The following is a 27,771-nucleotide window of genomic DNA, read 5'->3' as shown; positions in this document are numbered from 1 at the left end:
CAGGAATGATGAGCTCACATTCCATTCTGGTTCCCGTGCTGTGCGGGGCTGTGGGGCTGCCGCCCCTGCGGCCCCTCGCTGCCCGGACACCAGATCTGGCGTCTGGAACGAGCCCGAGCCACCTCTCAGCTGGCAAGCACAAGGGCATACTTGGATTCCCAGGTTGGAAGATTATCTCATTCAGGCACAGCTCTCCCAAAGATATATAAGTGCAGTGAGCGTGGTGGTCCCTGAGAGCCCCGGCCCTGGGAGGTTCCAGGCACACAGGAGCACAGCCTCGGATCACAGCAAACATGACAACGATGATGATGAAGGTAGAAGAGCTGGTAGGTGCAACCTTCCTTCATTTACTCACAATGAATTATTTTCTAGACTGTCATCGGACCAGCAGAGAAAGGCAACCTTTGTGGATCACTGATTTAGCAGGTTACCAGCACTGCTGTGCTCTAGGGGCAAACCCTTATATACTGTTTGTTATATTATTATATTTTCATTTTAACTTTTCCTTGGGAAAGGGTCTCAACACAGATACAACCATACAGCTGTTTGGATTTGGCATCACAGCACAGTTCACCAGGAAAAGATCAACCAAAATTTAGCTACTTATTTGACTCTGTCCTTGATTTTAATTCATATATATTTTTAGAAGCCAGTAATTTTATGATCACACTTAGTAATTCCTATATAATAAGGGACTGGGACAACATATTAATGCTTGGAAACTACAGTATTTTATAACACTAAATTAGCAGCTTAATAATAGTATTGTTTTCTAATAATAAACTAACAGTTCCTACAGCCACTGCTGTTCATGATGCAAAAGTCTTTGAAAAAATAGGTCGAGACCACAAGTAATGGGACATTCCACAGCAGGATTCAGACTAAGAATGTCTGATCTGATGGAGAAACTGGGAAAACAGGATTGATTCAGTAAAACACTGCACTTGTTTTCCCAGATGGTTTTCTTAAGATACAACTGCCTAAGTAGTTAATGCTGCCTTAAATTCTTTGCTAAGGTTCTCACAGCTTCTTCTGCATTAGACTCTATAACAAATAGAATTTTACAAGGTAATCAAATAGAAAGGCAGTCTAGGCCACATGAACCACTCTCAAAATACACATCTGCCACTACTAAGTTTAACAAGTTATCTCTTCATACACACTTAATTGGGTATCAGAAATATTTCTGAAAACTATTGAAAGCTGTGCTGCTGCACAGCACCACAAAGCTTCTGCCATTCTGCTATGAGTGGGACTTTGGTACTGACAGCAGTGGATAAAACCAGCCTTGAAATCCCTCAGCAACCCAATTTAACTGCTTGGGAGATGTGCCCCAGCCAGCTGCATCCCAGCTAAGCCAGGCACAGGCAGAATGGCCGGGCCGGGCTGTCACACACTGAGAGAGGGCAGGAAGGAGGTACAAGCAGCCCTAAGCAATCCATGTTTCCAGGTGGTGGCTACTGCAGTCAAGAATCCTCTGATTATATTTTATCATGCTTGCATTTACAGGTGACTGGGAAGAAGGTGGATGATAAAGAGACTGGCAGCTTCCTCCCTGAGGACTTCAAGAATGGAGAGTATGAAGCTGCTGTAAGGTTAGAGAAGCAGGAGGACCTAAAGACAGTCCCTGAGCACTCACTGGCCCGAGGTCATCTGGATTATGAAAAGGAGAATAAACTAGAAGCAGAGGTAGGTTCCTGGGTTTTCTGCTTGGATTTTTATCATCATGTGTGCATTTCCTGTTGCAGTCCTTGATGTTCTGCCTCTCTCTAAGTCAGAAATACATGGTGGGCTAGAAAACCCCTTGGGAGACCACCATGAAGGAGGTTGGTCCAAAGTCCACTGAAGACCATGGAGATCTGCTCACCTGTGTGGCCTGTGGGTGAGGGCAGTAACACTGAGGCAGAACCTCAACCACCCCTACAGTGCCTGCCTGAACCCCTGAGAGCTCCTGTGCCCAGGGCTCAGCTGCCGCTGGCTGTCAGGGCAGGGGGGAGCAATCAGAGCCAGGGAGACACCTGCAGCTACACACCTAATGACTGCTACCAGAAAAACTAACCCTCCAATAACATGAAAATGTTCTTTTTGTGAAAACAAGGCATTGCATTTAGGAAGAACTGTTACAAATGAAACTAGTACTGGTCTACAGAAAAGTACCAATTTCAATTCCTGGAGCATGACAATTCTCCCTAGATCCTTAAGAACTGATGTTTTTCCCCCCAGTAACACAGTAGCTGTAATAGCTTTAATTTTTTTTTCTTTTTGAATAAGCAATGAACTGGCCTAATAATTTAAAGTGATTTGGAAATGATAAAGTTTAGGTAGCAGGGGAAATAAGACTTTGTTCTAAAGCATGAAGAGTAAGAAAGTCAGTCTCAGAAACATTAGAATAAAAACTACTTCTTAAACTTCACCAGAGACATCATTACTGGCTACAGAGGTTTTTTTGAGTTCCTTCAAAGCCAGTTCCTAAGAACTTTATGGGTTTCCAGTTATCCACAGTCAGCATAATTATTTTCCATTAGGCCAATGACCTGCAGACCAAACCACAAACACAGAGAACAACAAAAAGAAGAGGTGGAAATAACTTGAATAAGAATTCAGTTGACAAAACTGTATACCCTACGACCATGTACCAGTGTATTCACCCTTGATCACACCATGGGACAGAATCTGTCATCTGTGTTCACCCTGACTTAGCCCCTGTTTGTGAATCTCCTGAAGCCAAGGACACCTCTTGGGATCTCAATTCAGGCCACAGACCTGCCCTGGGTGTCAACAGTGCCCCACACTCACTTCATGCCCAGGTGCTTTTTACAAGCAGGTCTGGACAAGTCTTAAACATTTCTTGAACTGCCCCACCAAGGACACTGAGGACATTCTTTGTGGCTTCCCAAAATGTACAAACACTTGTGGACTGAAATGCTAAGATCATTCTAAACCTTGTTCCTCTCTTGAGGGTATGTTTTTAAGCAAAGAGAATTAAGTTCCAATAATTTAGGGACTGCACCATTAAAAAAAAAGTGATTAAAGAAAATCACTTGGTAGAAGTCAGTTGAAACTTCAGGAGCTTTCCAGCTTTCATAAGCTGCACAGGAGATTTTTTAAATTGTTGTGCCAGAAGAGACTGTAGTGCTGCTCTGACTCCTGGCTTAAATTCACGTCACAACATACAGCTCAAGAAGTAGTTAGGAAGAGGTCTAATGGTATATGAAAAACTACAGATGAGGTAGAATTTCTCATATAGTTAGCAACTCATTGTAATGGTCAATTAGTCTCACCTGGAAAAAAAAATTAAAACATTTTATTTCAAAGTTCATCCAGTCTTACTTGAATTCAGCTGAATAGTATCACATTGCTGTCCTGCCACTCTGAAAGGGAGAGGTGGTCACACAGCTCAACTTGCTGCTTTCCCTGATTTGTTCCAGCTGAAGAAGAAGAAATTACAGGCCAGGTCAAAACTTGAAAATTTGGAGGATCTTGAAAAAATTATTGAGCTGAAGAAGAAGAAAAGATGCAAGAAAGTGAAAGTACCTGTTTTAAAGAAGCCCGAACCAGAAGTTATTGTAAGTTACTTCAAAGTAGCTTATCCTGGGAAAGTATTAATGGGGGTTTGTGCCACACACAATTATGTTCTCTATATTCTTTTCTTCAGACAGGACCTGTGGATATTCCCACATTCTTCAAAGCTGCACTGGAGAATAAGTTGCCAGTAATTGAAAAATACCTGTCAGACAAAGGGGATCCAAATGTCTGTGATAAGGTACTGTCTTCTTCCTAATGCAAAGCCTACTGCAGAAGAGAACAAAAATAACTTTTACCATGACGTTTTGTAGATTCCAGCCTCATGAGAGGCAAAAAGGGGTGGGGGAAAGTAAATAAATGCTGGGAAGTTTTGTACATCAAGTTTTCTAGTGGCCACTGAGACCCTTCACAATCATATTACCTCAAAAGAGTCTTTATAAATAGAAAGGCTGTTGGTACCCAGGAGAACCTGATTTTCTGCAAAAGGTGATCTTCCAATGCTATGGAAAAAGAGATAAGAAATGTTTCTGCAGAACAACATAAATAAGTGGCTGCCCTCATACTCCATGATGCATGAGGTGCACTTTCAAAACACAGTGTAGCATGTTGGATGGGGAAATCAGCAGGTGTCATTTTAATCTGGATGCCATACTGCAGATACTTCCCCCATCCTTTAAAATACTGGATAGGCAGCTCTCAGCTATCAGGCTGCTACAAAAATTTAGCAGATTTCAGGTCTCAAAAGCTCTTTAAAAGGAACCAGCATGGAGTATGTATTTGCCATCATCCTAAGGAGGGTGGGAGAAGAGATTTAAAGATCTTTTGTGCCATATGTGATATCTAACTTCGCACTGCTTCAATTGCCAGTTCAAACGCACTGCGCTGCACAGGGCGTGCTCTGAAGGACATCTAGAGGTGGTGAAGAAGCTGGTGGAAGCTGGAGCCCAGCTTGAACAGAAAGACATGGTATGCACATCCACTCACACCTCTTCCCAAAAGCTGCTCATTGTTCTAGAGGTGCCAGGAGAACCATTTATAGAAGTGCTTCTTACAGAGGAGGAGTTCTAAAAGGCCTTGCAATGCCCTTGAAGTTTATCCTTAAAATAACATTGTTGAGAAGAGGTTTCAGGAGGGAGTGTCTGCCTCCCTGTGCCAGAATGGTTGCTGGAAAACACAAAAGTGCTGGCCAGCAGAGTGCCACAAGCAAGAAAGGGTAGGGTAGGGTAGGGTAGGGTAGGGTAGGGTAGGGTAGGGTAGGGTAGGGTAGAGTAGGGTAGGGTAGGGTAGGGTAGGGTAGGGTAGGGTAGGAGAGCTGAGGTCAGGCTGTCCCACACAGGTCTCTAGGGTCAGCAGGATTTCAAGGCTGTGCCCGAGAGCCCCCTGCTCCTCTGCAATGCCAACCACGAGGGGTCCTGAGCACCCACAGCTCCTGCAGCTGTTCCTTTGCTCCTCTGCCCTTGGCTGCACTGCCAGCCTTGCTCCCCCTCACTGACCCAGTGGGGCTCCCAGAGGGTGAGGAAGAGGAGGAATGACAGGCAGAGTGTGAGCATCAAGGGACTCCTTCCAGCACAGCTCAGGGCACAGATGCTGAATCCTGCAGAGGAGAGGGGTTTTAATTCACTTTGTGGACTTGCATAACATGGGGATTTGTTTGTTTTTTAAAGAGAACTGTTCTTTCCCTTGAGTTTAATTTCCTATGCATTTTAGAACCCAAAAGGCATTAAATAAAAATAATAACTAGCACATACCAGCCACATACCTGGCTAAAGGTAACTTCTAAGCTCAAGGAATAAACAAAGCACTTTTTCTTTCACAGCAGCATTGCCAAGATCTCTGTATTTAGGAGTAATATGCCGTGAATGTGAAGAGTGAGAAATTCAAAGTACTGCAGAAATTAGGGCAAAATAAGAAAAGCTGTTACTAGAAACAATTTCTTTTTTACTAGAAACTGTGATCACACAGTGATCACAGTGAAGTGCTCTAGGTTAAATCACATAAAATTAATTCGGAAATTTGGTTAAAATAGTGGTTTTTTAACATAATGATGGATTAAAATACTTTAAATTTCTTTTTCCCCATTAAAGCTTCATTCTACAGCTCTGCACTGGGCATGCCGGGGTGGAAACCTGGACGTTCTGAAATTCCTACTGGACAAAGGGATAAACATAAATGCAAGAGACAAGGTAAGCGCTTCTGGAACTCTGCAGCTTTTTAAATTGGAGACGAAAAGCTGGCCCTTACCCCCAGCAGCTAACTCCTGGCAGCTGTTTTTGAAGCCGCTTTCCCCTGTTCCACGGCACTGACCATCTCCCGCCCTGCCCGCAGCTGCTCAGCACGCCCCTGCACGTGGCTGTTCGGACAGGTCGCTACGACTGCGGGGAGCACCTCATCGCCTGCGAGGCCGATCTCAACGCCAGGGACCGGGTAAGCACCGGCAGCTCTGCCCTGCCGCTCCGCCAGCACCGCCGGCCCGGCCCGGAGCGGGCCCAGCGGGCCGGGGCAATACTGGGAGCGGCCCCAGCGGCCAGGATCGGCCGGGGCTGTACCGGGAGCGGCCCCAGCGGCCAGGGCTGGCCGGGGCTGTACCGGGAGCGGCCCCAGCAGGCCGGGGCAATACCGGGAGCGGCCCCAGCGGCCAGGGCTGGCCGGCAGTACCGGGAGCGGCCCCAGCAGGCCGGGGCAGTCCTGGCACTGCCGGGAGCGGCCCCAGCGGCCAGGGCTGGCCGGGACCGGCCGAGGCAGTGCCGGGAGCGGCCTCAGCGGCCGGGGCAGTACCGGCACTGACTAGCTGAGGCTGTTCTGACGCCGTTCTCTGTGTCTCCAGGAAGGGGACACGCCAATGCACGACGCCGTGAGGCTGAACCGCTACAAAATCATCCGGCTTCTGATCCTGCACGGAGCAGATCTGACTCTAAAGAACTGCGTAAGTAACAGCACAAAATCCAAGTAATTTTAAAATGCTTTAAAATAAAGTTCCCACCAGAGCCAGTTTTCGAGACCGGGAGAGACTATTTTGAATAGACCTAATTAGATCACTTCAGAGCTAATTAAAGCAGAGCTGAGACAAGGAAAGGGTAACTTGGGGGAGGTCAGGAAAAGAGGAAAACCCAGTACCTCTTTTAAAACCAGAACCCACTATCTGCTACTTAGATAACATCACACCTTTCTATGATTTATTTTAATTACTCATATAATGAAAAGATGTAATAGACAGGATACTTACTCTGCACAACTCCTGGGCTTCAACCACCACTGAGACAACAAGGATCTTAGCTTGCAAGAGAAATCCTTTTGTGAAGCCCGCAGGTGAGGGCCAGCTCCAGCGCTAGAGCTGCAGGACTGGCTGTCAGCCTTACAGCCGGCCAACAAATCCCTGTGGCTGAGCAGAGACAAGTCCCACACCTGGCTGTGCTCAGAGCCACTGCAGCAGCAGTAGCATTGCTTGAGCTCTGTGACCACTTATTAAAATACAGCATTTTCTCCCAAATCCAAACCTAGCAGCAGTAGCATGGGTTCTAACATTGCCAGTCAATGTTTTTGACTGACAATCAGTCAAAACCCCAGGGGACAAGGAGGAAAACAGCCACTGGAGCACTCAGTACTCCTTACTCTCTGCCCAACTCCCTGAAGTGTGGCTGTTCTGGCTTTATCCCTCATCAAACAATTATGGAAGGTACAGCTCCAAAGGCCAGAGACTTGCCCTCTCAGAGTTTGTCTGCACACAGAAGTTGGTCCTACTTGATTCCTGTGGCTCATACCGTAGTTAAACTCTTACCTGAATTCTGCATTAAATGAAAGAGTGTCTTACTGAGATTACACCTAAATAAATTTCTAATCACTTGCAACTAAAACAAAAGGAAGACCTGCATGTTCTGCTGGTCACAGCCTTTGTCAAAACCCACTAAAACCCAGGCAGTTTTCATCATGGCTCTGACCAGGACTGGGACTAGATCTGTAGAGCAGAAATACTCTGACCCCAGGGGTGCAAGAATAAGTCTGTGTGTGCAGAAGGGATTCACATCATGCAGATGCACTGAACAGATATTTAGGAAAGAACAAGGACTTGGCCATCATTGGATGAAATTAAATAGTTCTCTGTTTCTTTTAACCAGGAAGGGAAAACTCCTATGGATCTTGTCCTTCAGTGGCAGAATGGCACCAAAGAGATATTCAACAGCCTGAAAGACAATTCCAAAAAGAATGCCCGTCTAGGTAAATTCTGAGGAGAGAAACCAGACCACGCCCTTTTGCTGCTTTGAAATGCTGCCCACAAACCTGGATGAAAATGTCCTTGAACACCTATTGAAAATATTTATTGTACTGAATTATTTGAGGTGCCTTCACTGAAACTGCAAGAAACCTACAAAGAAATTATTTAAAAAGACAGGTTGAGTGTTAAAATTCCACTAGTTCTAAAATGGCTTTATTTATTTCTATTTATTATTTATTTATTTAAAAGTAATTTTTAATTATGTTATTTAAGCTTTTTTTTATAGGTGCAATTGGTCTAAATGCAATTTTTGCCAGCAACATAAATCCTTTGGTCTTAAATGGCAGAATTTTCAACTGTAGTAGCAAGTTTTCTCAAGCCTTCCAATAGCTCTAAATAGCAAATACTTGCAGCTGTTGCCTTGTCTCACTGCTAAAATAACCTGTGAATGGAGTGGTGGTATGTGGAAGAGCACTGGAAGGAGGTGTACTGAGGTGCCAAGAGGATTTAATGAAGCAGTTGAGAATGGTGTTTACACAGGGTTTGGCAATCATGGTTGATAACGAGCTCGAGGACAGAGCTCCAACCACCATGTACCCCTTTGGGCTGAAGGATTCAGATTTAATGTTGTGAAGGTCAGAGGAGACTGTATCAGGGAAGTGAATTTTTTAAAAACTAGACTACTACAAAGTATGATGATAGAAGAATGCAAAATCAGATTATGTATATTTGTAAATTTGTACTGCTTTTTCTGTACATTTTGAACTGATCCATTTCAGATTAAATTAACTGAGTGGTTCTTTTTATTTGCTGGAGTGGTGAGCATGCATGGGGTAATTTTGTCTCTCTTTAAAGGAAGTTCACATCACGTCTGCTGCAAAATTCCTAAAAAACTTAAGTCTCAGCTGCCAAGAGCAGCCATCCCTTACACTCCCTCCTTGCCACTCTTAGATAAACCCCATCTCACTTATTTTAAGTGGAGGCACATGTGAAAGCAGAAAGACAGTATTTCAACTAGCTAGTAAAACAAAGTTACAGTTCCATTACTGAGTTTGATTTAAAAAATATCATCTCTTTCTTAGTCACTATGTGGAGCATGAGACAGCTCCAGTTACCCAAGGCAAGAGAGATGCCAAGTCCTGTTAGGAAAGGCAGGCACTTCTCCCTTTGCTTTAGCAGAAGCAGGACAACCTTCAGGGCTGCCAGCCAGGGCAAGATGTCCCATGGGCTGGAAGAGACCTTTAAAGCTCATCTATTCCAACCCCTCTGCAACGAGCAGGGACCTTTTCAACACCATCAGGTTGCTCAGAGCCCTGTCCCACCTGGCCTCGAATGTTTCCAGGGATGGGACATTTACCACCTCTGGGCAACCTGTGCTGGTGTTTCACCACCCTCATTGTAAAAGACTTCTTTCTTGTATCCATCCTTTTTTAGTTTAAACCCATTATCTTTTGTCCTATCACAACAGGCTCTGATGAATATTCTGGAGTAATCTTTCTTGTAAGTCCCTTTAAATACTGAAAGGCCCCAGCAAGGTGGTGCTGGAGCCTTCTATTCTCCAGGCTGAACAACCCCAGCTCCCTCAACACTTCCACACAGAAGTGCTCCATCCTTCTTCTCAGCTTTGTGGCCCTCTCTGGACACACTCCAACAGCTCCATGTTCTTCCTGTGATGAGGACACAGCACTCCAGGTGGGAGACAGCAGAGCAGAGGGGTATCTAGATGCTGCATTCAGTTAAATGCCTGATTATCCACTGGGTGGCCTGGCAGACAAATATACCAGAGGCTCTCACAGTCCTCCACCAACCCATGTCAGCTGGCTTTATAGTCTGGCCAAAGCCATGTCCTGGGCACCATCCTGAGGTGGAGTCAGAAGTCAGCAGCAATGAATAACTTTTCCTGGAATGACAGTTTTGGAGTGAAGTTGCACAAAACCCAGAGGAGCAAGAAGAAGAACCACCTATTCTGTCTGCAGGCAGCTCTCTTAGACTGAGGCCAACGGCTTCAGACAGATGAGACTTTTCTCACACAAGCACCATAGCTCACGAGTGCCACCCTGGCAGCCACAGGCCTGATGTATGCTCACATCCTTCTCCACAGAAATCACTGCTCACCTCCACCTGCTGCCCTGTGCTGCAAGCCACAACCTCTCTGCTTGTTTCTGCCCAATTACCTGCACACTGGCAGCAAGCCTGTCAGGAAACAGAAATGACATCAGTGCTGGCTAACTCAGTCTGTTCCACACCTAACCCAGCAACAGTTCAATCATTCAGGCACCCAAGTGGCCACAGCAATGTGCTTCAGGAAACTGGGGGAGAAGAAACTTTATTAGATACAGTGCTTCAGGAGCTGATTGAAAAGTTTCTTCACAGGCCACTTGAAGGTAAACTTCATCTACAGGCTTGCAGCTGTACAGAGATGTGTTCAAAACTTGAGAAACCAGAAGAGCTAGACTATGAAGGCATGTGTTCTTAGACATGTTTTTTAATAAAAAAGGAATGCATGTGTACAAGTAAAAACTTCCACGTTAGAAATGTTCTGTTGAGTTAGCATTAACTCCAGGACACCTAAGGGAGGGTGAAGAGTCAGTTTCCTGCCCTTGGCCAGAAGCCCAGCATGACCTTTCAGATGTGGTGAACACTATTCAGCAGTCTCATTCACACAGTTTTCCTCACTTGAATGCTGGAAGAATAACTCTTCTGCAGGCTGAGCAAGGTAGTAAGGGAAAAATAAAGTTGGTTGGAGGAAGACTCAACACTGGCTAAAGACAAGATGGAGGCTTCTGTTGACAACTTGTTCAGTCCTCAAGCTTGAGTCTTAGCTTTTTTGCAGGCTGGCACTGCTGTTTCCTCCTCCTCAACCTTGCGAGGCTTCTTCACCGTGTACACCACGCCACAGGCACTCTTTCGAGTTTCTGGAATACACAAACAGAGGCTGCAGTACCAGCACCTCAAATGCTGAAATAAAATGCATTTAAGGCATGCTCAGTTCAGGTGTCCATGCCCCAAACCACAGCTGGACACGATGAGCAAACAGCCAGTCAGCACACACAGCAGGGAAGCAACCTGCAAGGGCAGGAGCTTGGGATTCACTGCATTACAGAGTGGAGAAAATACTGGGGGAAATACAATGGTGGGTGTAGAATTATAGCAAACCAAGGAAAACCAAGGTCTGCAGGGGCTGAGGAGCTGCAGAGACACAAAACCATAGGAAACCAGGCTTAGTCAGTTCAATAATCACAGAAGGACACATTCTTGAAGCACTGTCAAAAGCACTTCTGAGCCAAACATACTGTTATTAAAAAAACACTAAAAAATGCATTCACATACCCCAGGATTCTTAGACTATGTGGGCACAATTGTATTGGCAGAGGATCCCCTACATACCAAGGAAGTATTTTATGGTATTCAAGAATTTTATTTACTAAACTCTCAACATTATCATGAAATACTGGTCCAATAACCTACTGAGCCCAATTCAATTTTGTAATTACTGGTGGGAAGCTTCTCAGCAAAATCTGAGTTAGAAGAGAGTCCCTGTTCCCTACAAATACTCTATTAGCAGAGAGGCTCTGCAAGAACCTTGACAAAATATATTGACTTATTCTGGGCTAGTATCCTCTCTGGGACAAGGGAAATGACACTTGCTATTTAATTTCACAGATAAGATGGATGACAGGCTTGAGAAATCTCACATAAATTTGATAAACTCTGTATTTCTATGTAGATGAGCAGCAGGCTGGAGGAGAACCTGTTGATTTTTCCATGAGTTTGAAATGATACACACTGAAGAGTGAGTCAGAAATAATCCACGTATTAAAGCATCAGAAAGGGACATGACTAAGGTGCTTCTGCACACATGCTGCAAAAAGGCAAATGCAAAACACATGCATACCCATTTTTTGACTTCAATCACTGAGTTGTTTGGAGTGTCACTAAGATCAGCATTCAAATGTTTCTGAAATGGGCCAGTTTCACTATGAAGCACAGCAGCAGGCTCCTATTTTGGTTCAATCCTTTCTGACTCATTAATGTGGTTGCACGAGTCCTCCAGCACAGACAGCACTGCCAGTTCAGCCACTGACTGGCCAACATGGCAATGAGGGAAAATGAAACAGCCTTGCCACACAAGCTCCTCTTCATGCACTGGACAAAGAAGTAAAACCCTGATCTGACCTGCTCTGTAAGGTCTCAGACCTTTTGCAGAATATGCATCCACAAGAACTCAGTTTAACAAATGCACACATTATTTACAGGAGCTTCCAAGTGCTCACCTCCATGCAGCATGGTGGCTCTGCAGTTGGTGGACACAGCTGCCTTTGCTTCACCTTCTGACAGGCCAAACAGCAAACCTCTGTCACTGCTGCTCAGGATCAAACACACAGGAAGCAACACACACAACAGGGAAGGCTCTCTGCACGACAGGCTTGCTTACTCTACAAATAACTGGGAATTAGCAAAGCTGTAACTCAAAGTGACATTTTGCATAAGGTTACCCAGAAGCAGAAATGAGGCACCCAATTCTCCTGGCTGCAGTTCCCCAGCAGCCCTCCTGGAAAGCTCCTGGCAATGTTGTTTATTTCCAGACAAGAAGCTGTACTTTTGAAAATAAAAGTCTGTCAACACAGAAACATTTTAGATATGCATAATTAAGAAAAAATTTACCCCCAAGAAAATTTCAGCTTTGGGGACAGGGTACTGTCTGATACTAAAGCATTATGCTGAAGTTTCCAGCCACTTTTAGCAGGGATGACACCACCTTAGCTGTGTTAATTTGGCTTGAGCCTGACTGCTCATTTTTAGAGGGAAGAAAAAGCGTTGTGCATAAAATCCTTCCAGGCCACACAGCCTCCCACATGGCTCTCATGACTCAGAGCATGCTCCTTCCCTTCCAGGGACAGGCCAAATATGTGCTTCAGGGGTGGGGAGAGTAACAAAAATGCATCTGAACTCCAAAAAGAAGGGAATAAAATACTCTCCTTTGTTTCTAGAACACAACAAGTTTTTTTAACATTACATGTATAACTAAGGACTGGAAAATCCAGACCAGAAGTAGTTACTGCTCAGATAGGGACTTTTAATTTTACATGAAACCAATTTTATAGCTTCTGCTACCAAAAATGTGACACTTTGGAGATACTAAGTAATAATTTCTCGTTTGGTTCATAGTGTCCTTAGATTTTTATGGGTTTTATTAATTTCTCCATTTACACCCACACAACATTACTACACATCACAACAAAACATTCCTGGAGCTGAACACAAACATTAGTAGTCACAGTGACTTCTCATGCCATCCCATGACCAAGATCTGTTGCTCCTTCCACACACTCAGAGCCCTGATTCACTGAATGGGTCACCAGCAAGTACCACTGTATAAAGTTCAAGGACTGTAAAGGAGGAAAAGAATTTCAAAACCACTTTGAACTTTCCAATGCTACTACTAACTGCTGCCTTTGACTTTGGGAAAGGATACAGATTAGCCACATCATAAGGACCTCGGAGCTCTAGAGGCTAAAACAAAACAAAGTTTGGATATGTGAATGCCTTTGCTGTTAGACTGACAGTGTGAGCAGGCAGGCCAAGGCTATCAGATAGGCAAGATTAAATGCTATATAATAGCAAGCTACTGAACATAACAGTAAATCAAGCAAATACCACTATTTTGGCAAACAGTGTGTCCATCTGGGACAAAACTGTAATGAAAAATACCACAGCAACAGCAAAAAAAAAATCCCCCCAAAACCAACAAAACAAAACAACTAACCAAAAAAAAGTCCCAAAACCCACAATACAATTCTTTGGTAATGGCAACCATATTTAAACATACATTTTTATATGTTTAATGTGTAATTAAAGCTGTATTTTCAGCCACAGATAAATCTTCAATTTGTTTTGATTTATAAAAAAAAAAAATCTGAGACTTACCCTTTCAGCTGCACTAGATATAACTATGTTCTGGAAAACAAAAGAGTACAAACATTCATCTGTCAGACAGCTCCAAGAAATGAAATAAAAATCAGCAAGATGCAAAAAATTTTTTGAGCATTAGCTAAGTTCAGGCTCAGAGCCCAATTAAACATCAGAGTATCTGATGCCCTCAGATGAACTCTGTTGGGGTGGGAATCTTAATTTAGGGACGTGATATAAGCAGTATAAGTGTCCAGAGTGATGGCATTAAGCAATCACCTATCAGCCTGTATCTCTCATACTGGACTTCAAAGTGCCCTTAAGGGTAAAGAAAAAATGCAGCCACTGTGTTAACAAGTGTCCCCTTTATTTACACCGGTTGAAAAAGGCCCCACATGAACAACAACTCACCCTGAGCTGTAAGAGAAATAGATTTAGGAGTCCAGGATCCCCCAGAAGCAGCTTACAGACAGTGCCTTGAGACAGTTTGGTGCTCCCAGATTTTCAGTCTGTACTGCTGCAGTACCACTCAATGCTAAGCATTTGTGTTAGCCTTGACCATACCCACACTGGCTCAGGAAATGCATCTACACTTAGGCAGTGGCAGCCACTTTGTGTCACACACTCCATTCCCTTAACACTGGCACCCCTATGAACATCACCAGGCAGAGAAATCCCTCTCCCTTTTCTCCCAAAAGGTTTCTGCAGAACAGGCATGTGACTACAGCGGGGCTGGCAGATCCCACAGCTCAGCTGCCAGAGCTCTTGTGATGCTGAGCTCAAGGATGCTCACCTAGGGGGGCCTGCATGGCTCAGCTGGTAACTCTGCAGCAGCAAAATCTCCCTGCACCTTTTATTATACTGAATAAAGGGCTTTGGGAATTCCTGCTTGAGTGGGTGAGAATTAGAATTGTGCTGAGGCAGAGACAGATTTTCCCTCTCTGATGTCAGTACCACCAACACATCACCCAGCTCTGGTTTCAGGGTGGGGGTTTCCCCACACTGCTCTGCTTCCCCTGCCACCTCCACAGCACAAAGAGCTGGGCAGATATTGGAAGAAAATGCTCTGTGTGCAGCTAAACTCAGCAGCTGAAAGACCTGTGTAAACATGACTGCATGTTCAGTGTGCCCCAGGTTTCCTCATGTGCTGAGAAGACAAGGATGGGACAGATGACTCTGCCTCCCCACAAGGAATGCCAGAAGCAGAAACAATATATACATCAAAGTGACTTAACAGCACACATCCTGATGGAGCCTAGGACATTGTTTTTTCTGAATACTTCACCTTTAAAATGACTACACTATGGATCCCAGAGGTGCTTTTGGGCGTAAGTGGTGCTGACTGCAAGAGTTTGCTGGGAAAACTCAAGTTTCCTGCTGCAAACTGTAGCAACTAATGCCTGTCACCCAGGCTCAGAGGAGCTCCCAGAGCAGCTGTGTGAGCCATCTGAAGCCAGCACAGGACTGTGGATCACTGCTGGGCACTGGAGATATGCTCTGCCTGGTTCAAAGGCTTTTACTAGGGGACGGGTAACATGGAGGAAGGACACAAGAGCAGGTAAGAAAAGCACTGCTGGCAAGTGAAGAGCAGCAGGCAAAGGCAAATCCAAGGCAAGAGCTAAAGGCAAATCTAAAAGGCAAAACACTATCTCCCCAGGTAAAGCAGACAGCAGCTGTTCAGTACATTGCTCCAGGCAGCCTCCAACTCAGTTACCAAAACACAGCAGGTGAGGGACTGTTGCTCTACACACCTTCGGTCTGGCAAGGCAGGGGAGCTTCTCCTTCATTCCCTGCACATTTTAATGTTTTAAAGACACTGCTCAATGCCAGCTCTGAGAACACAAGTAAATTTCTGAAGGTTTCTCTGCCCTGCTACAATAGAGGAGGAATAAAAGTATCCAAAAGCTACTATGGGTTGAGCAACTACACGTTACAGAACATGAGAGTTGCATGCCAGGTGTCATCAGAAGCATCCCATGCTCCATTGAAACAAGGGCCTCCACCTCACTGACAGAGGCAAACTCTCAGTAGGGCTAATAACCATCTCTGCTGGTCCACAGCCTACTGAGTCTGGAGGCAAAGAACAAAGACAAGCTAGCAGTCCTCTTCCATGCCTGACAACAAGTTGTCCTGTGCAGCTCCAGCTGCTTTACCTTCCAGGCACAGATGAAACCCTGACTGACAGATGCAGAGTCAAAGGGCACCGTGGACAGACAGAGCCTGAACATCTCGCTTGCCCTAGCCATGATATCAACACAGCTGGTGCTCTCCAGTTCATCAACAACCACATGAGAAGCACATCCTGAACTGCACAGAGGAAAGAGGAACAGTATCAAAAAGGGAATTTCAAAGGAAAGTGGTCTGGTGTGTACAGAAGTCATGTCCAAGTCAGTACTTCATGTTATTACCTGCCAGAGCTGGGCTTCTCAGGAGAGGCTGTGCAAACACTCACCTTCTCTGGAGCACCAAGGAATGAATCTGTTTCACCCACCCTGCTGTTCTATAAGAGCTGCCATGATTGAGGAGAATTGAGGTAATGATGGATCTACTTTTAATTTATCTTCCAAGTTCTACATCCCATTTCAGATTTTACAAATCCAGCTTCTCTAGACTAGCTACATGTGGCAGAGGCCATTTACAATACAAAAGAGGGAGCTACAATTTCTGTTAAATTTGATATGACCCCCTATTAAAAAGCATGGCCTGAGAGTACACAGCATAACAGACAGCTTAACCTGGTAGCCTGGGAGGAGGTAAGTTATGAAAGCAATGGTTACAGGCATCCCAAAGTTACTTCTTCCTTGGGTTTCAGTAGCATGGAAGAACGCAGCTCATCTGACTGCAGCAAAGCCTTGGCTGACAGCCAGCGAGCTGTTTGGAATATTTTGGACACAGAGAATTTACTTGTTAACAAAACAAGATTTCTACTTCTTTTTTTAAATTGTGTTTTAGCCTCCATATTCAAAGTAGGCAGTCAAAAGAGCTCTTGGTTAATGAGAAATATGAAGTGGAAGATTTTAAAGAAATACATGAATTTCAGTTCTAGTGCAAACCTTAGATGTCTGGCACTTTAATCTCCCTCCATCCCCTCCCACCTTTGTTTTTGGGAATTGCATACCATAACAACACATGGGTTGTTCTGGAAAAAGAATTTAACAGCTTGACAGCTTAAGAAGAAAGCATGCAATGGTGCAAGAGTGGAAGTATCTGGAGCTACAATGATTGTGTCCTTGTGTTAGTAGGCCAAGATTTAGTCACAGCTTCAGATGTCCCAGCATCAAACTCATTTAAAATGGCTCAGTCTGTACAACTCCAGAAAAATTTGAACTGATTTAATTACCTTGTTTTCACTTTGACAGCTTACCTTTCCTTTGCAGATCTGCATCAGGCTGATGGCATTTGAAATTGTGTATCTTCTCATAGTGGAGTCTTTGATGGCAGGTGTGTAAAGAAGTTCAAAGTAAATGCCTCGATCTATTGCCTTCACATGAAAGAGAGTGATCAAAAATCAAAAGGAGAGAAGCCTAACAATCTAACAACTGCTGTCTGTTATTGATGCAGCTTACTCTCACTTTAACTGTGTCACATACAAAAAAAATAAGGCAGAATTGTTCCAGTAAGAGTACAGTATAGCATGGAAGGAGAGTGGGGGAAGGCTTCACTGTACACCAGATACGTGTGCATAAATCTTGGACAGATAAATGAGGTTTAACAAACAAACCACTTATTTGCTGTAACTGGCTATCACTAATATATACACACAGTCAGAGTCAAGGAGACAGATAACCATTGCTGGTAATCTGCTGTCTTGAAACTTTGAGGACTCAAGTCCTCTAGTCCCCCACCTGCTGTAAGAAAGATCATCACTTCCCTCAGTAGCCATGTATTGCAGATGAACAATTCCTCCGTGCACAAAAGCAGCAACAAGGACCCTTCTCCTGTCTCACAGCATACTCTGGTGTTTGTGACAATGTCAGAAAACACTGAATCACAGAAGAGGTTTCATATAGTAATGTACTGGTTATGTTTTCAGCTGCTTTGACATCCTTTGCTGTGCCTCACCAAAAGCCCAGTATTCTTGTTTTTGCAAACACAGAAAGGTTAATAAGCTTGCACACAGTGTGCTAGCAATAAAGACACAATGTAAGGCCAGGAGTTCTTTGTTCCATGGCAATCCTACATTTGCCTGAAATGATACTCTACTCTTACATAAATATTATTAAAATAGGCTGCAATGGTAATACTGTAAGAGAGTCCAGTAACTGAATACAGCTGGAATTAATCCAGCTCCCAGCCAGGCATGACCTCTGTATGCAAGCACAACAGAAGCTATACATGCATCAAATGTTTTACATAGATCTGGCCTGATAGCTGCAAACAAGAGAAGCCTGAATTCATCAAAACCAAACAGGTGATGGCAATACAGCAATTTCCAGTCAAGGTGGTTTTTAACCTCATCCCTACCACTTCAGCTGCCTGCCAATCTGTCTGGCATTGTAACAACCAAAACTGACTGCCCCAGGATGCACAGACCTGCTCACAGACAGACTGCCTTGAGGCTGGGAGTGTGGAAAATGAGAGGTAGCTTGCAAGGAAAATGTCTCCCAACACAGGGCTCTAAGAGCCACACAGCTCCTTACCTGGGCCAGCTGCTGCACTTTTAGACAGCTAGGGTACTTTCATACAGTGTTTCATACAAAATTGTTATTCCAAGTGGAATGTTGAAATCCTCAGTTTACCATAAATGCCAATGTATTATTGTTATTCTGTCTCAGAATTAATTCTAGGTAATTTTGAATTTTTATTCTAGGTCAAACTTTCTAAGAAAAGGAAGTAGGATTACTAGCCAATTCCAAATTTAAAAATTTGAGAACTAAGTTCTACATCAGCCAAGAATGCCCATGTGGAATGAACCTTTACATACACTCAGAGGAGAAAACAAGTTCCCATAAGAGCACGCTCAGATTAAGTTTTCTGGCAAACTACCAACAGCAGGCAGAACTATATTTGATGCACATTGATAGCCATCTTGGGTCCCACAGCATATATTTAGCAATGCTACACTGGGTTCATTTACCAAGACATTCTTTTGTCCAAGTATGGATGCAATACAGTTGTCTTTCAAGTAACCAGCACAACATCCTTCTCCTAAATTGACACTGCCATTCACATTTCCTGTCTTTTATATCAAAGGGCTGTTTATCTGTTTTGACACAGCTGTACCATTTCTGGTTTGGGAAGCAGCTTTGTCAGCAATCACACCATATCTCCCTGCTTAGCAGCACAGTGGCCTGAAGGCTCTGTTTCCACTCCTTGGGAACACCACTTCTGCCTTCTTAAGTGGGGGACAGGAGGAGAAAAAGAAAGAACATACATCAATGTGTATTAAGTGCTACAGTGGAGGCCCTGAAGTGAAGGACATTTGAAACAAAACTATACATTATGCAAGAAAATAAAAGAACCACTTGGATAGGAATGGTGGGTGGAAAGCAGTCGGGAATTCGACTCAGATTTTGTATTTAATGTCAGTCTAACAGCAAGAGTGCAATTTAGATGTAAATTTACCATATTCACAGGGGGCCTTCGGAAGTAGAATGGCAGCTTTTCTGTTACATTTATGCAGACCAGATCCACATCTAGTGTTGTGCAAGCAATCTACAGCAAAGAAACAGGAACAGATTATTAGATATGCCAAAAAATACATAACTAACTTTAGGTGCATTAATATTCTCCTTCATTTCTTAATGCAACAAATGTCTCTCCAGAGTGAGTTCAGTTTTAAAAATAAGAGGTACTGTGCATTGCAGGTATGCCAATCCAACAGCAGCATTTGAGACTTAAAACCCAAGTCTTCCCTTTCTTATAGAACTAATTTTCCAATAAAATAATGGTCAACCCCAAAGCAGTACTTACTTCTTTGTTTTTGTCTGACAGAGGACATGCAGAAGCAATGTTGGCTTTTGACAAAAGAACTCATAGATAATAAAGACCAACCCCAATTTAGAAAGGGAAGACTGCAGGAACTGCCCCTTGTACCATCATGCTCTGCTTCCAGAGCAGCACCTGGTTGTTTTCAGGATTAATTACTTTTACCAGAAGCAATAGAGAAAAGTATGGGAAAAAAGCAGAATGTGACTGTTGGTGCTGGAGACCAATCCTCAGAGCCTCCCTTTCCTGGCTGGGTGCAGCTCCTCCTGAGAGGCACACCTCTGGCAGAGTCTGGAGACAGCACTGAAGGCTGCAGTTTAAGAATGTAGCTTTGAATTCACACCACAATTTACAGGTTGTATTGAGAGACAGAGGAAATGAACAAGGGGCAGAGACTCCTCACACTGAGATACAGGGAAAATTGAGGGGCCCTAAAATGGAGTCTTTGATTGACATTAATCTCATGCACCCAAGGTAGGAATTATATATGCCTACTCTGTAAGGATGATTACACAGGGCTAGACTAATGTCTGTAAGCAGTGTTGTAACAAAAAAAGTAAGACAGGATGGGGAAGTTGAAAAGGAATTTTCTGTGTGTTGGGGAACTCTCTGCACACAGAAACCTGGCAGCAACTGCTCCAAATACACCTGGGCCAGGTGCCAACCATTCATCCCTCCTCCCACTGGCACAAAAGCAGTGGTAAGGGCTGCTCTAACACAAGGCACACTGCTGCTTGGCAAACTGGTCTTCTACCACTCTGTTCACATGGAATTTGGATGGAGATGAGAGCACAGGCCCATCTTTAGGAATGTTTCTTAGCTGTTGATAGCACTCTTTGCTAGACAAGACAGCCACAGTACACATGCAGGCAAACCACCACCAAGGTTTTTGAAGTTGAAATGTCTTTGCTAGGACATTCAGACTGAACTTTTCCTTCATGCCCTACCTTTATCTTTATCCTCCATTAGGCAGGACATGGGCTGCCTGTGGAATCTATGGCATGGAATTAGATTTCCAGGAGGAAGTTCAGCCCTACTACAGTCAGGTTCCCTCCTTTTCTTACATGAGGTACAAACTACTACACTGAGGTGATTTATGGGAACATGCACAGAACAAATAGCTCTGAATCATGCCCTAGAAAATATGTCAGCGAGGTCATAAAAAATTCAGGAAGAGATTATGGCAAAAATTAAGGGAAGCAAGAACAGACATCAGACACATGCAAGTTGTCCTATTTGATGAGAAATCAAGCCTTCCTAATCAGCTCCAGAAACACTGGAAAATTTGTAAATTAAGCACAGCGGGACAGGGAGTGACTCAAAAGCCAGGATATCTACAGGATTCCAGTGACATGAACATGTCAGAAAATACCACCAAGGAAAACCAAACTGCAAGCCATATTCCTCACATATGAGGAATTCCTGCACTGCATGAAAAACTGGAGAGCAGATTTCTCCAAGAACTCTAATATTCACCCTAGCTCTGGCTCCCAGACAAATCAAACATGCAGCCAAGCTAAGGCTACCCTGGCTGCTGAGAAGATCTGAAGTGCAACAACTTCATCCAGAAAATGACATGCAGCAAGTTGCACAGCCCAGCAGCTGCCTGGCAGCACTGTGGGCAAGAGCCCCATCTGCTGGGAGAACTCCAGCCAGCCATTAATAAATACATCTGCCACTGTCTGGGAGTTCTGAAGCAAGCTTTGGCAAATGTTCTATGAATAAACATTGAAATCTGACTTTGCACTACATCTTCAGATGTACATATGAAGGCTTTTTGAGATATTAGTGATGTGCTAAGTGCTTAAAAACAGCAGACAGAGCTAACTAATATAATTTAAACAATCAGAAATCTTAGAAAGCAACATTTTTTAAAAGCAGCAAGTACAGACCCTATTACCTGCATGGGGTGGGCATTCCTGCTGCAGGCCAAAACAATATTCTTGGGAGACTTAAACAAGGAGCCCATTCTACAACTGGCAAACATGGCTTCCTCATCCCCTAAAGGATATAAATTATTTGAAGAATTTGAGCACATCTTTCAGTACATATCACTGCCACACTCAGCCACAAAAGAGCTTCCCTGGCTTGTGACAAAAGGGCACAGACTAGTTTTGGGCCATGCTAAAACTGGAGTACACCTCCAAGGGTCATGTAATTTTTTCACAAAAACATGAAAAATCTTGTTCTATGGAGAAAACACAAGTGCCAAATTGTTGGTGAGAAAGATGATGCTCTTGAGCTCATGCTGAGTTACCAAAAGCCAATAGGAAGTTTATTTGTCATGCAAGACCCACTCTTGAAGGCTTTATTCTTAATAATGAAATATCCATGAGTTGTAAGAGGCAAACTGTATGTGCTGAAACGCTCTATGTAAAGTCCCTTTCACCTGTGTGGTACCTCTGTGAAACTGAGTAAGTTTTGCACAGTGAGATATTCTAACATCTCTAAACAAAAGGCAGCCATACAAACCTGCCCTGAATGTGAAGGATGAATGAAGTCTTTCACCTCATGCACTTTGCAAAAAACACGCTTGGGTTCCATCCCCAGCTCAAAGTGCTGCCAGCATGGAAGCAATGGAGATAATCTCACTGACAATCCTGCCTCTTTCCTCACAGCCTGCCCATCACCTGCCAGAGTGTCAGCTTAGCCAGACCCTGCCAGAGCACAGCACTGCTCTGCGCTGGCACAGCTCCGCGGGGCTGCCTGCTGAATCACTCTGGGAAAGGGGATCTGCCTGCAAGAGAACTTGGCAAAACCTCTGGTTACTGCTCAGCCAAAAGCAGGCTCCTCCAAGCAAGCTGCCATGCAGCTGAGCAAGCAAGCAGCTCAGCAAAGCAGGCAGGGACTGCAGAAATGAGTGGCTGCTTAAACACTGCCACAGCTGGATGTGCAACTGCAGCAGGAGGCGTGATATGGCTGAAAATAAACACTAATAACCCTTAAGTGAAAGAATACCCTTTTCCCAAAAAAACAACACAGCACACCCCAGCTGATCACCTAGTTTCAGGTGCTTGTTTAAGCACATGATAAACTGATTGAACTCACTTGAGAAATGAGATTTTACATTATTGCCAGATATCAAAAGAAAGAGGTGGAGAGTGGCCAGCAAAAAGTATTTTAAACCATTTGCCTCTGTCACACCCTGAAGAGTCCTACAATCTTTCAAGGGAAATAAAATTCAGAAATTTATTTAATTTTGCTGTAACTCTTATAATTAATGTTTGAATTTGGCTGAAAAATTCTCTAAAGTTCATATTCTTTGACAGCTCCTGCTTTGTAGTTTACTTGGACAAGACTTGAAATAGGAGGGGAAATAATGTAGAAAACCAAAACAGAATAATGCAATTTTAATGTAGCAAAACAGGTATTCAACAGTACTGGAAAGTGGCTTTAACTTATTTTAAAAAAACAACCACCAGACTCAGTCTTAAACTGAGAAGTTTTGAAAGTAAATATCTTTGAAAGTAAATTCTTCAAAGAAACTCACTTTTTTTTTGCTGTCCCTGCCCCTCACACTGCTTTAAACTGCATGTCTGCCCGCCAAGGCTAACAGAGATGGAACACTTCCACCTACTCACCCAATTCAGACTTAATATTTACAAGCTTACAACAGATCAGACATCACAATTTTGGGTTTTGTATTTTTTGTCAGAAAAATTCTGACAAAAACATAACTTCTTTCAAGGTGCTCCACCAAATCAGAACATCGACATCAGCTGTTATCAAGTATTTCAGAACAATTTAAATAAAATATTAAGGAAATGGAGGTGAACAGCTACCAGGTAACTCACAGAACCACATTAGTTCTACTTTAAAATCCTCCCTAGCATTTTTGAGGAATAAATAGTTCTAACAGAAGATCAAAAGTGCATTTTAGGGAAGTTGTCAAGAGTTTGAGAAGTTAAAGCAGAAGACAGAAGTTTTCTACATGATGATATACACATATATTGGAGGGGGAAAAAGAATGCTTTCTCTCCTCACTAGAGTACAAGGCACATAAAGGCAATCACAGTGCAGGGCATACAAGTCCCTCCATCAGGTAGACAAGGTAGATATTTCAGACTTTAACCTGTCACCTCAGAGTCCTGCAGCCTCCTGCAAATCCTCCCAAACCCCTCAGCCCATCAACTGCCCAGGCAGCCTATAATGTTTGATTAACTCCATGAGGCCTTTATAAATGGGGCATAAAATCAAAACAAAACCATATACTTAGATTAGCACAAGGCACTAAAGGCTACTGAACGAGCATTACTGATGAGATGATGGTACTTACATGGAACAGCTTCTCAGTTTTTGGAAATATTGCTATGATGTCATATAACCTTATGTTTGCAGATGTTGATCTCTATAAAAGGAGGAAACAATTACTACTTTGAATTCTGACATGCACAATGATTACAACCAAAACAATGAGGAAAAAAATCCTTTTTCCCTGTCAAGTATTAAAACAAAGCCAATAATCATCAAATTACACAGCAGGTTTCTACAATGAAGTCATTTATTCTCAATTTGAGGCTTGTCCCAGCAATTTATTAAGACACACTTTTTGTTTTGATCTTGTAGCACAAAAACATAACCAGATGCAAGGGTTACTCATGGTCTTCTAGTTCATGCACAGAAGTCCAGAAATCAAGGAACAGAACTATTTTTCCATATTGACAAATGATCAACAGACGCCATATACACTCTTGTAAGTCTGCATCTCCTCATGATCACATTACTTGTTAGAGATGCAATTTCAGAAGCCACTGCTGAGTGCCCTATAAATTCCAGGATGTTGTCCCCATAGAATTTACAGTTTCATTCATTCATTAAGAAAAGGAAATAAAAGTTGCAAAATTGATTGCTGAGTATACTTACCAAGAGATTACAGTGGGAAGGATCAGAAACAACAAGTGTTAGCCGGGTCAAGACTTTAATTCTTTTAGATGTCCCCTATATAAAAAAAAAATTAATAACCCAATGCAAAAATTTGTGGTAATTTCCACCCAGTCTGCTATAAAAAGAAAATGGTGTCATGCTTATAGTCTTGCTATACTAATTTTCTAAAGTTTGTAGTTACACTTCCCTAATTTACATTATCTCTTTGCTATTATACCTGTCCTTACAAAGAACGACTTACTGTGTTTCTCTGGGGAAGGATGAATAGAAAGCAAAGAAAAAAAAGAAAAACAACCATGCAGAAAAACTGAGTATAATTTACTACTGCTATGATTCCCCAGGCAGGCCACAACTGCAATGAAAAGCAGTTCTTGAATTAATCAATGTCAGTGACCCAAAACATATTATTGTATTTCTTTATATCCAAATTTTGCTCCATCAAAACCACAAAATTATTTTCGAAACTTAAATTTCAAGAACTGTACTGTGATTATTCCACTACAAGCAGATTCAAAATTCAAACAAAGCAATTTCTTTAATAATTTCTAAAATAACGAATAGAGCCTACCCTGATGTGAGTTTACTATTCTTCCAATGCTTGGAGTTTGAACCATGAAATAATGGACAATTTTTTCTTTTTTGATTAACACCTCATACACAAAATCCCATATACAAACACACAAAGGTAAAAAAAGGGTAACTCGGAATACCAGTGTATATATATAGAATGTAACTAGACATACTTGTACAATAGGTAAAGATGGAAACAACTCTGAAGGGGATACTGGCTTGATGATTTCCTTGAAAGAGAACAGAACAAAGTTATTAAAAATGCCATGGGTTATGTTTACATGTAAACAAAAACTGTGTTCCAATCTTAAGAAGAAATTTACCACACTAAGGAAACTATTTTTGTGGGACAGTACATGAACCATATTAAAAATTAATCCGAAGGCAGTTCTACTGAAATATAAAATGGGAGTTTTGTTACAAATAGAGATTTGTGCTTGTATCTAGATGTGCATTCTGTAGCTAAAGCTATCTGGAAACATGGAATAAGGCAGCAGATTTACTAAAGAAAACACAGTAAGAACAAATAACCCCAAGAAAAATTACCTGTTTCTTTTCTTTAAAGTCGATGACATGATTAAGTGCAACTACAGAATATCCCACTGAAAAACACACAGTAAAAATTTAGTAAATAAATAGTAAAAAGCAATTCCAATGAGAAAACTGTAAAATACTCATTACTTAAATGTCCTACAGTTAATAATCACGCGCATATTTAGATTTCTATTATTTTTTAAGACGACTGGTTCACCCAAAAAGTGCTTTGAAGTAGACAAAAAAAAAATCTGTTTGGCTTTTAACATAGCCCTGGCCTGACAACCCTCACTCAATGCAGAGCTTTATGAACACAAATACATGGGTTTGGTGTCCCCAAAGGTCTGGCCTAGCCTGGCCCTGTTTGTGACTTTCTTTATGGAAAACTGCTGTACTCAGGACAGTTGTTAAAAAGTGCAGATAACGCAGAGCTGCCGGAGAAGGCAAAGCAGTAATCCCAAACGATGCTGAGTGAACGGAGGAGAAGGTTTGGTTCACAGGCTCTGGGGAGGATGCCAGACCTGCCGGGGGCATTCAAACCTCCCGCCCCGAACCCCGCACAGGCAGCACGGGGCTGAACAACAGCTCTGCAGGAAAAGAGCCGGGCCCTCCCAAACTGCCGGCGGAAAAACTTGTGCACGTAGGGAAAGAACCAACCGTGACACCGGGACAAGCAGGCAGAGACAGAGCTGCAAGGCGCAGCAGGAGCTTCCCCTGCGCCCCCGTCCCGGGCAGAGCCAGCCCTGGGCACTGGGCTGGCAGAGAGCCGCGGGCTGAGCGGAGCGGCGCCGGGGGAAACGGCGGGAAGGGAAGGTTCATCCCGGGAGTCCGGCCGTGCCAGCCCAGCCCGCAGGCTCCGGCAGTGCCTGCCGTGCCAGGGGAGCCGCCGCTCGCGTCCCGCTGCCCTCCTGGCCGGGGCCGGCCGCGCTCCCCAGCTCGGCCCCACCGAGCTCCGGGCCGGCCCCGCCGCCCGCCCCGCTCGCAGACTCACGGTGCGCCGCGGCCTCCAGCAGGCTCTGCAGGGACTTCTTGTCCGCTCCCTGCGGCAGATTCAGGTCGGCGAAGCCGGCCATGCTCTCGGCGCGGCGGGCGGGCCCAGCCCGGGCACGGCGGCGGCGCAAGGCGGCGGCACCGCCCTCCCGCCCGCGGCAGCCTGGGCCCTGTAGTCCCGCCCGTCCGGGCCGGCGGCTCCCGCAGCCCTTGCCGGGCTGCGCTCCACAGGGCTTTGGCTGCCTCGGCGCGGCGCTGCGGGGCCAGGGAGGAGCTATGCGGTGGTGGCTCAGGTCTCAGGCGGAGCCTCTGAAGGAGATCCCCCAGGATCGTGGTTCGTTCCCAGGCAATGCACCCCGGGCTGGCTCTGAGGGACATCCCCGAGCGGCTCTGCCGCTCTCCGCGGCCGCAGCGGCGCCGGCCGAGGCTCGCCGTGCCCCTCGGAGCCGCCGGGTGCCCACCAGGTGGAGCGGTAGCCCTGCTCCTGTGGCGTGTTATCTATTCCCTGTGAAACTGGTTCGGCTCTGTCTGAACGTTGCCAATAGAAATCAAATCCAATCTTTTCTATTTATGGTTTCATAGTTATTCTCTTTCCTACAGCGCCCCGAGCTGCCGTGTCAAAGACAGCCCTGACACCGAAGAGGACAGAGGAATTCTCACAGACCGATAATCAGATACAAGTTCACTGTGCAGCGCTGCCACAAAAAGTACTAATATTGTTCTACTGCTGATAAATAGCACACAATATGTAAAATAAAAATGGAAATTCTCAGTAGATGGTTTTTGGTGACTTAGAGCAGCTGCTGAAGACAGCAGGTCTGCAATTCCTGTCCAACTTCAGGTGGCCAGACTAGGTGGTCCTTCCCTTTCTCTATCTTCAAATTGAGCTAAATGCTCACCAGGGGAAGTCTGTGGAAATCTGGAGCCCTGAATTCTTAATATGGCAAAAATGCTTCTAACCGAGGCCAAGGCTGCTGCCAAACCCTGAACATCCCTTCTTGCAGGGTCAGACCTTGATGTAGCTTGTGCTAGTTGCGCACACAGGGCTTGTGGGGACCTGGGGCTCATTTCTATCAAAGAGAACACTTGGTTTACAAAGCATGGCTGAGAAACAACAGCGCCTTCTTGGTGTGTTTCTGGACATCCTGCCTGATGAGTTACAAATACCTGGGATGGTGGTAGCACAGAAGCTACTTGTGCGTTGCACACACGGGACCAGG

The 27,771-nt window shown here is 44.1% G+C and overlaps 2 protein-coding genes across 3 annotated transcripts; one reads left to right on the top strand and one right to left on the bottom strand.

Moving 5' to 3' along the window:
* Positions 1-248: 248 nt before the first annotated feature.
* ANKRD1 (ankyrin repeat domain 1) lies at positions 249-8,550 on the top strand. Of its 2 annotated transcripts, none has more exons than XM_058810551.1 (9): positions 249-314; positions 1,510-1,689; positions 3,429-3,566; positions 3,656-3,763; positions 4,393-4,491; positions 5,610-5,708; positions 5,851-5,949; positions 6,350-6,448; positions 7,638-8,550. In XM_058810551.1, exons 1-9 carry the CDS (start codon positions 294-296, stop codon positions 7,746-7,748), a joined length of 954 nt encoding a protein of 317 aa, XP_058666534.1. In that variant the 5' UTR covers positions 249-293; the 3' UTR covers positions 7,749-8,550. The 2 variants fall into 2 exon arrangements, with proteins under 2 accessions (XP_058666534.1, XP_058666533.1); XM_058810550.1 differs by having other exon boundaries at positions 251-326.
* A 624-nt stretch (positions 8,551-9,174) lies between these two features.
* On the bottom strand, positions 9,175-26,661 carry RPP30 (ribonuclease P/MRP subunit p30). The gene is made up of 11 exons (XM_058810577.1): positions 26,553-26,661; positions 25,574-25,629; positions 25,201-25,257; positions 24,437-24,511; positions 23,850-23,921; positions 19,211-19,300; positions 17,010-17,126; positions 13,664-13,693; positions 13,212-13,249; positions 12,010-12,089; positions 9,175-10,650 (listed from the first exon to the last, which is right to left on the bottom strand). Exons 1-11 carry the CDS (start codon positions 26,632-26,634, stop codon positions 10,541-10,543), a joined length of 807 nt encoding a protein of 268 aa, XP_058666560.1. The 5' UTR covers positions 26,635-26,661; the 3' UTR covers positions 9,175-10,540.
* Positions 26,662-27,771: the final 1,110 nt, after the last annotated feature.

This window comes from Ammospiza caudacuta, chromosome 9 (genome assembly GCF_027887145.1).
Source record: "Ammospiza caudacuta isolate bAmmCau1 chromosome 9, bAmmCau1.pri, whole genome shotgun sequence".
NCBI lineage: Eukaryota > Metazoa > Chordata > Aves > Passeriformes > Passerellidae > Ammospiza > Ammospiza caudacuta.
This window is presented reverse-complemented; position numbering and strand designations above follow the sequence as displayed.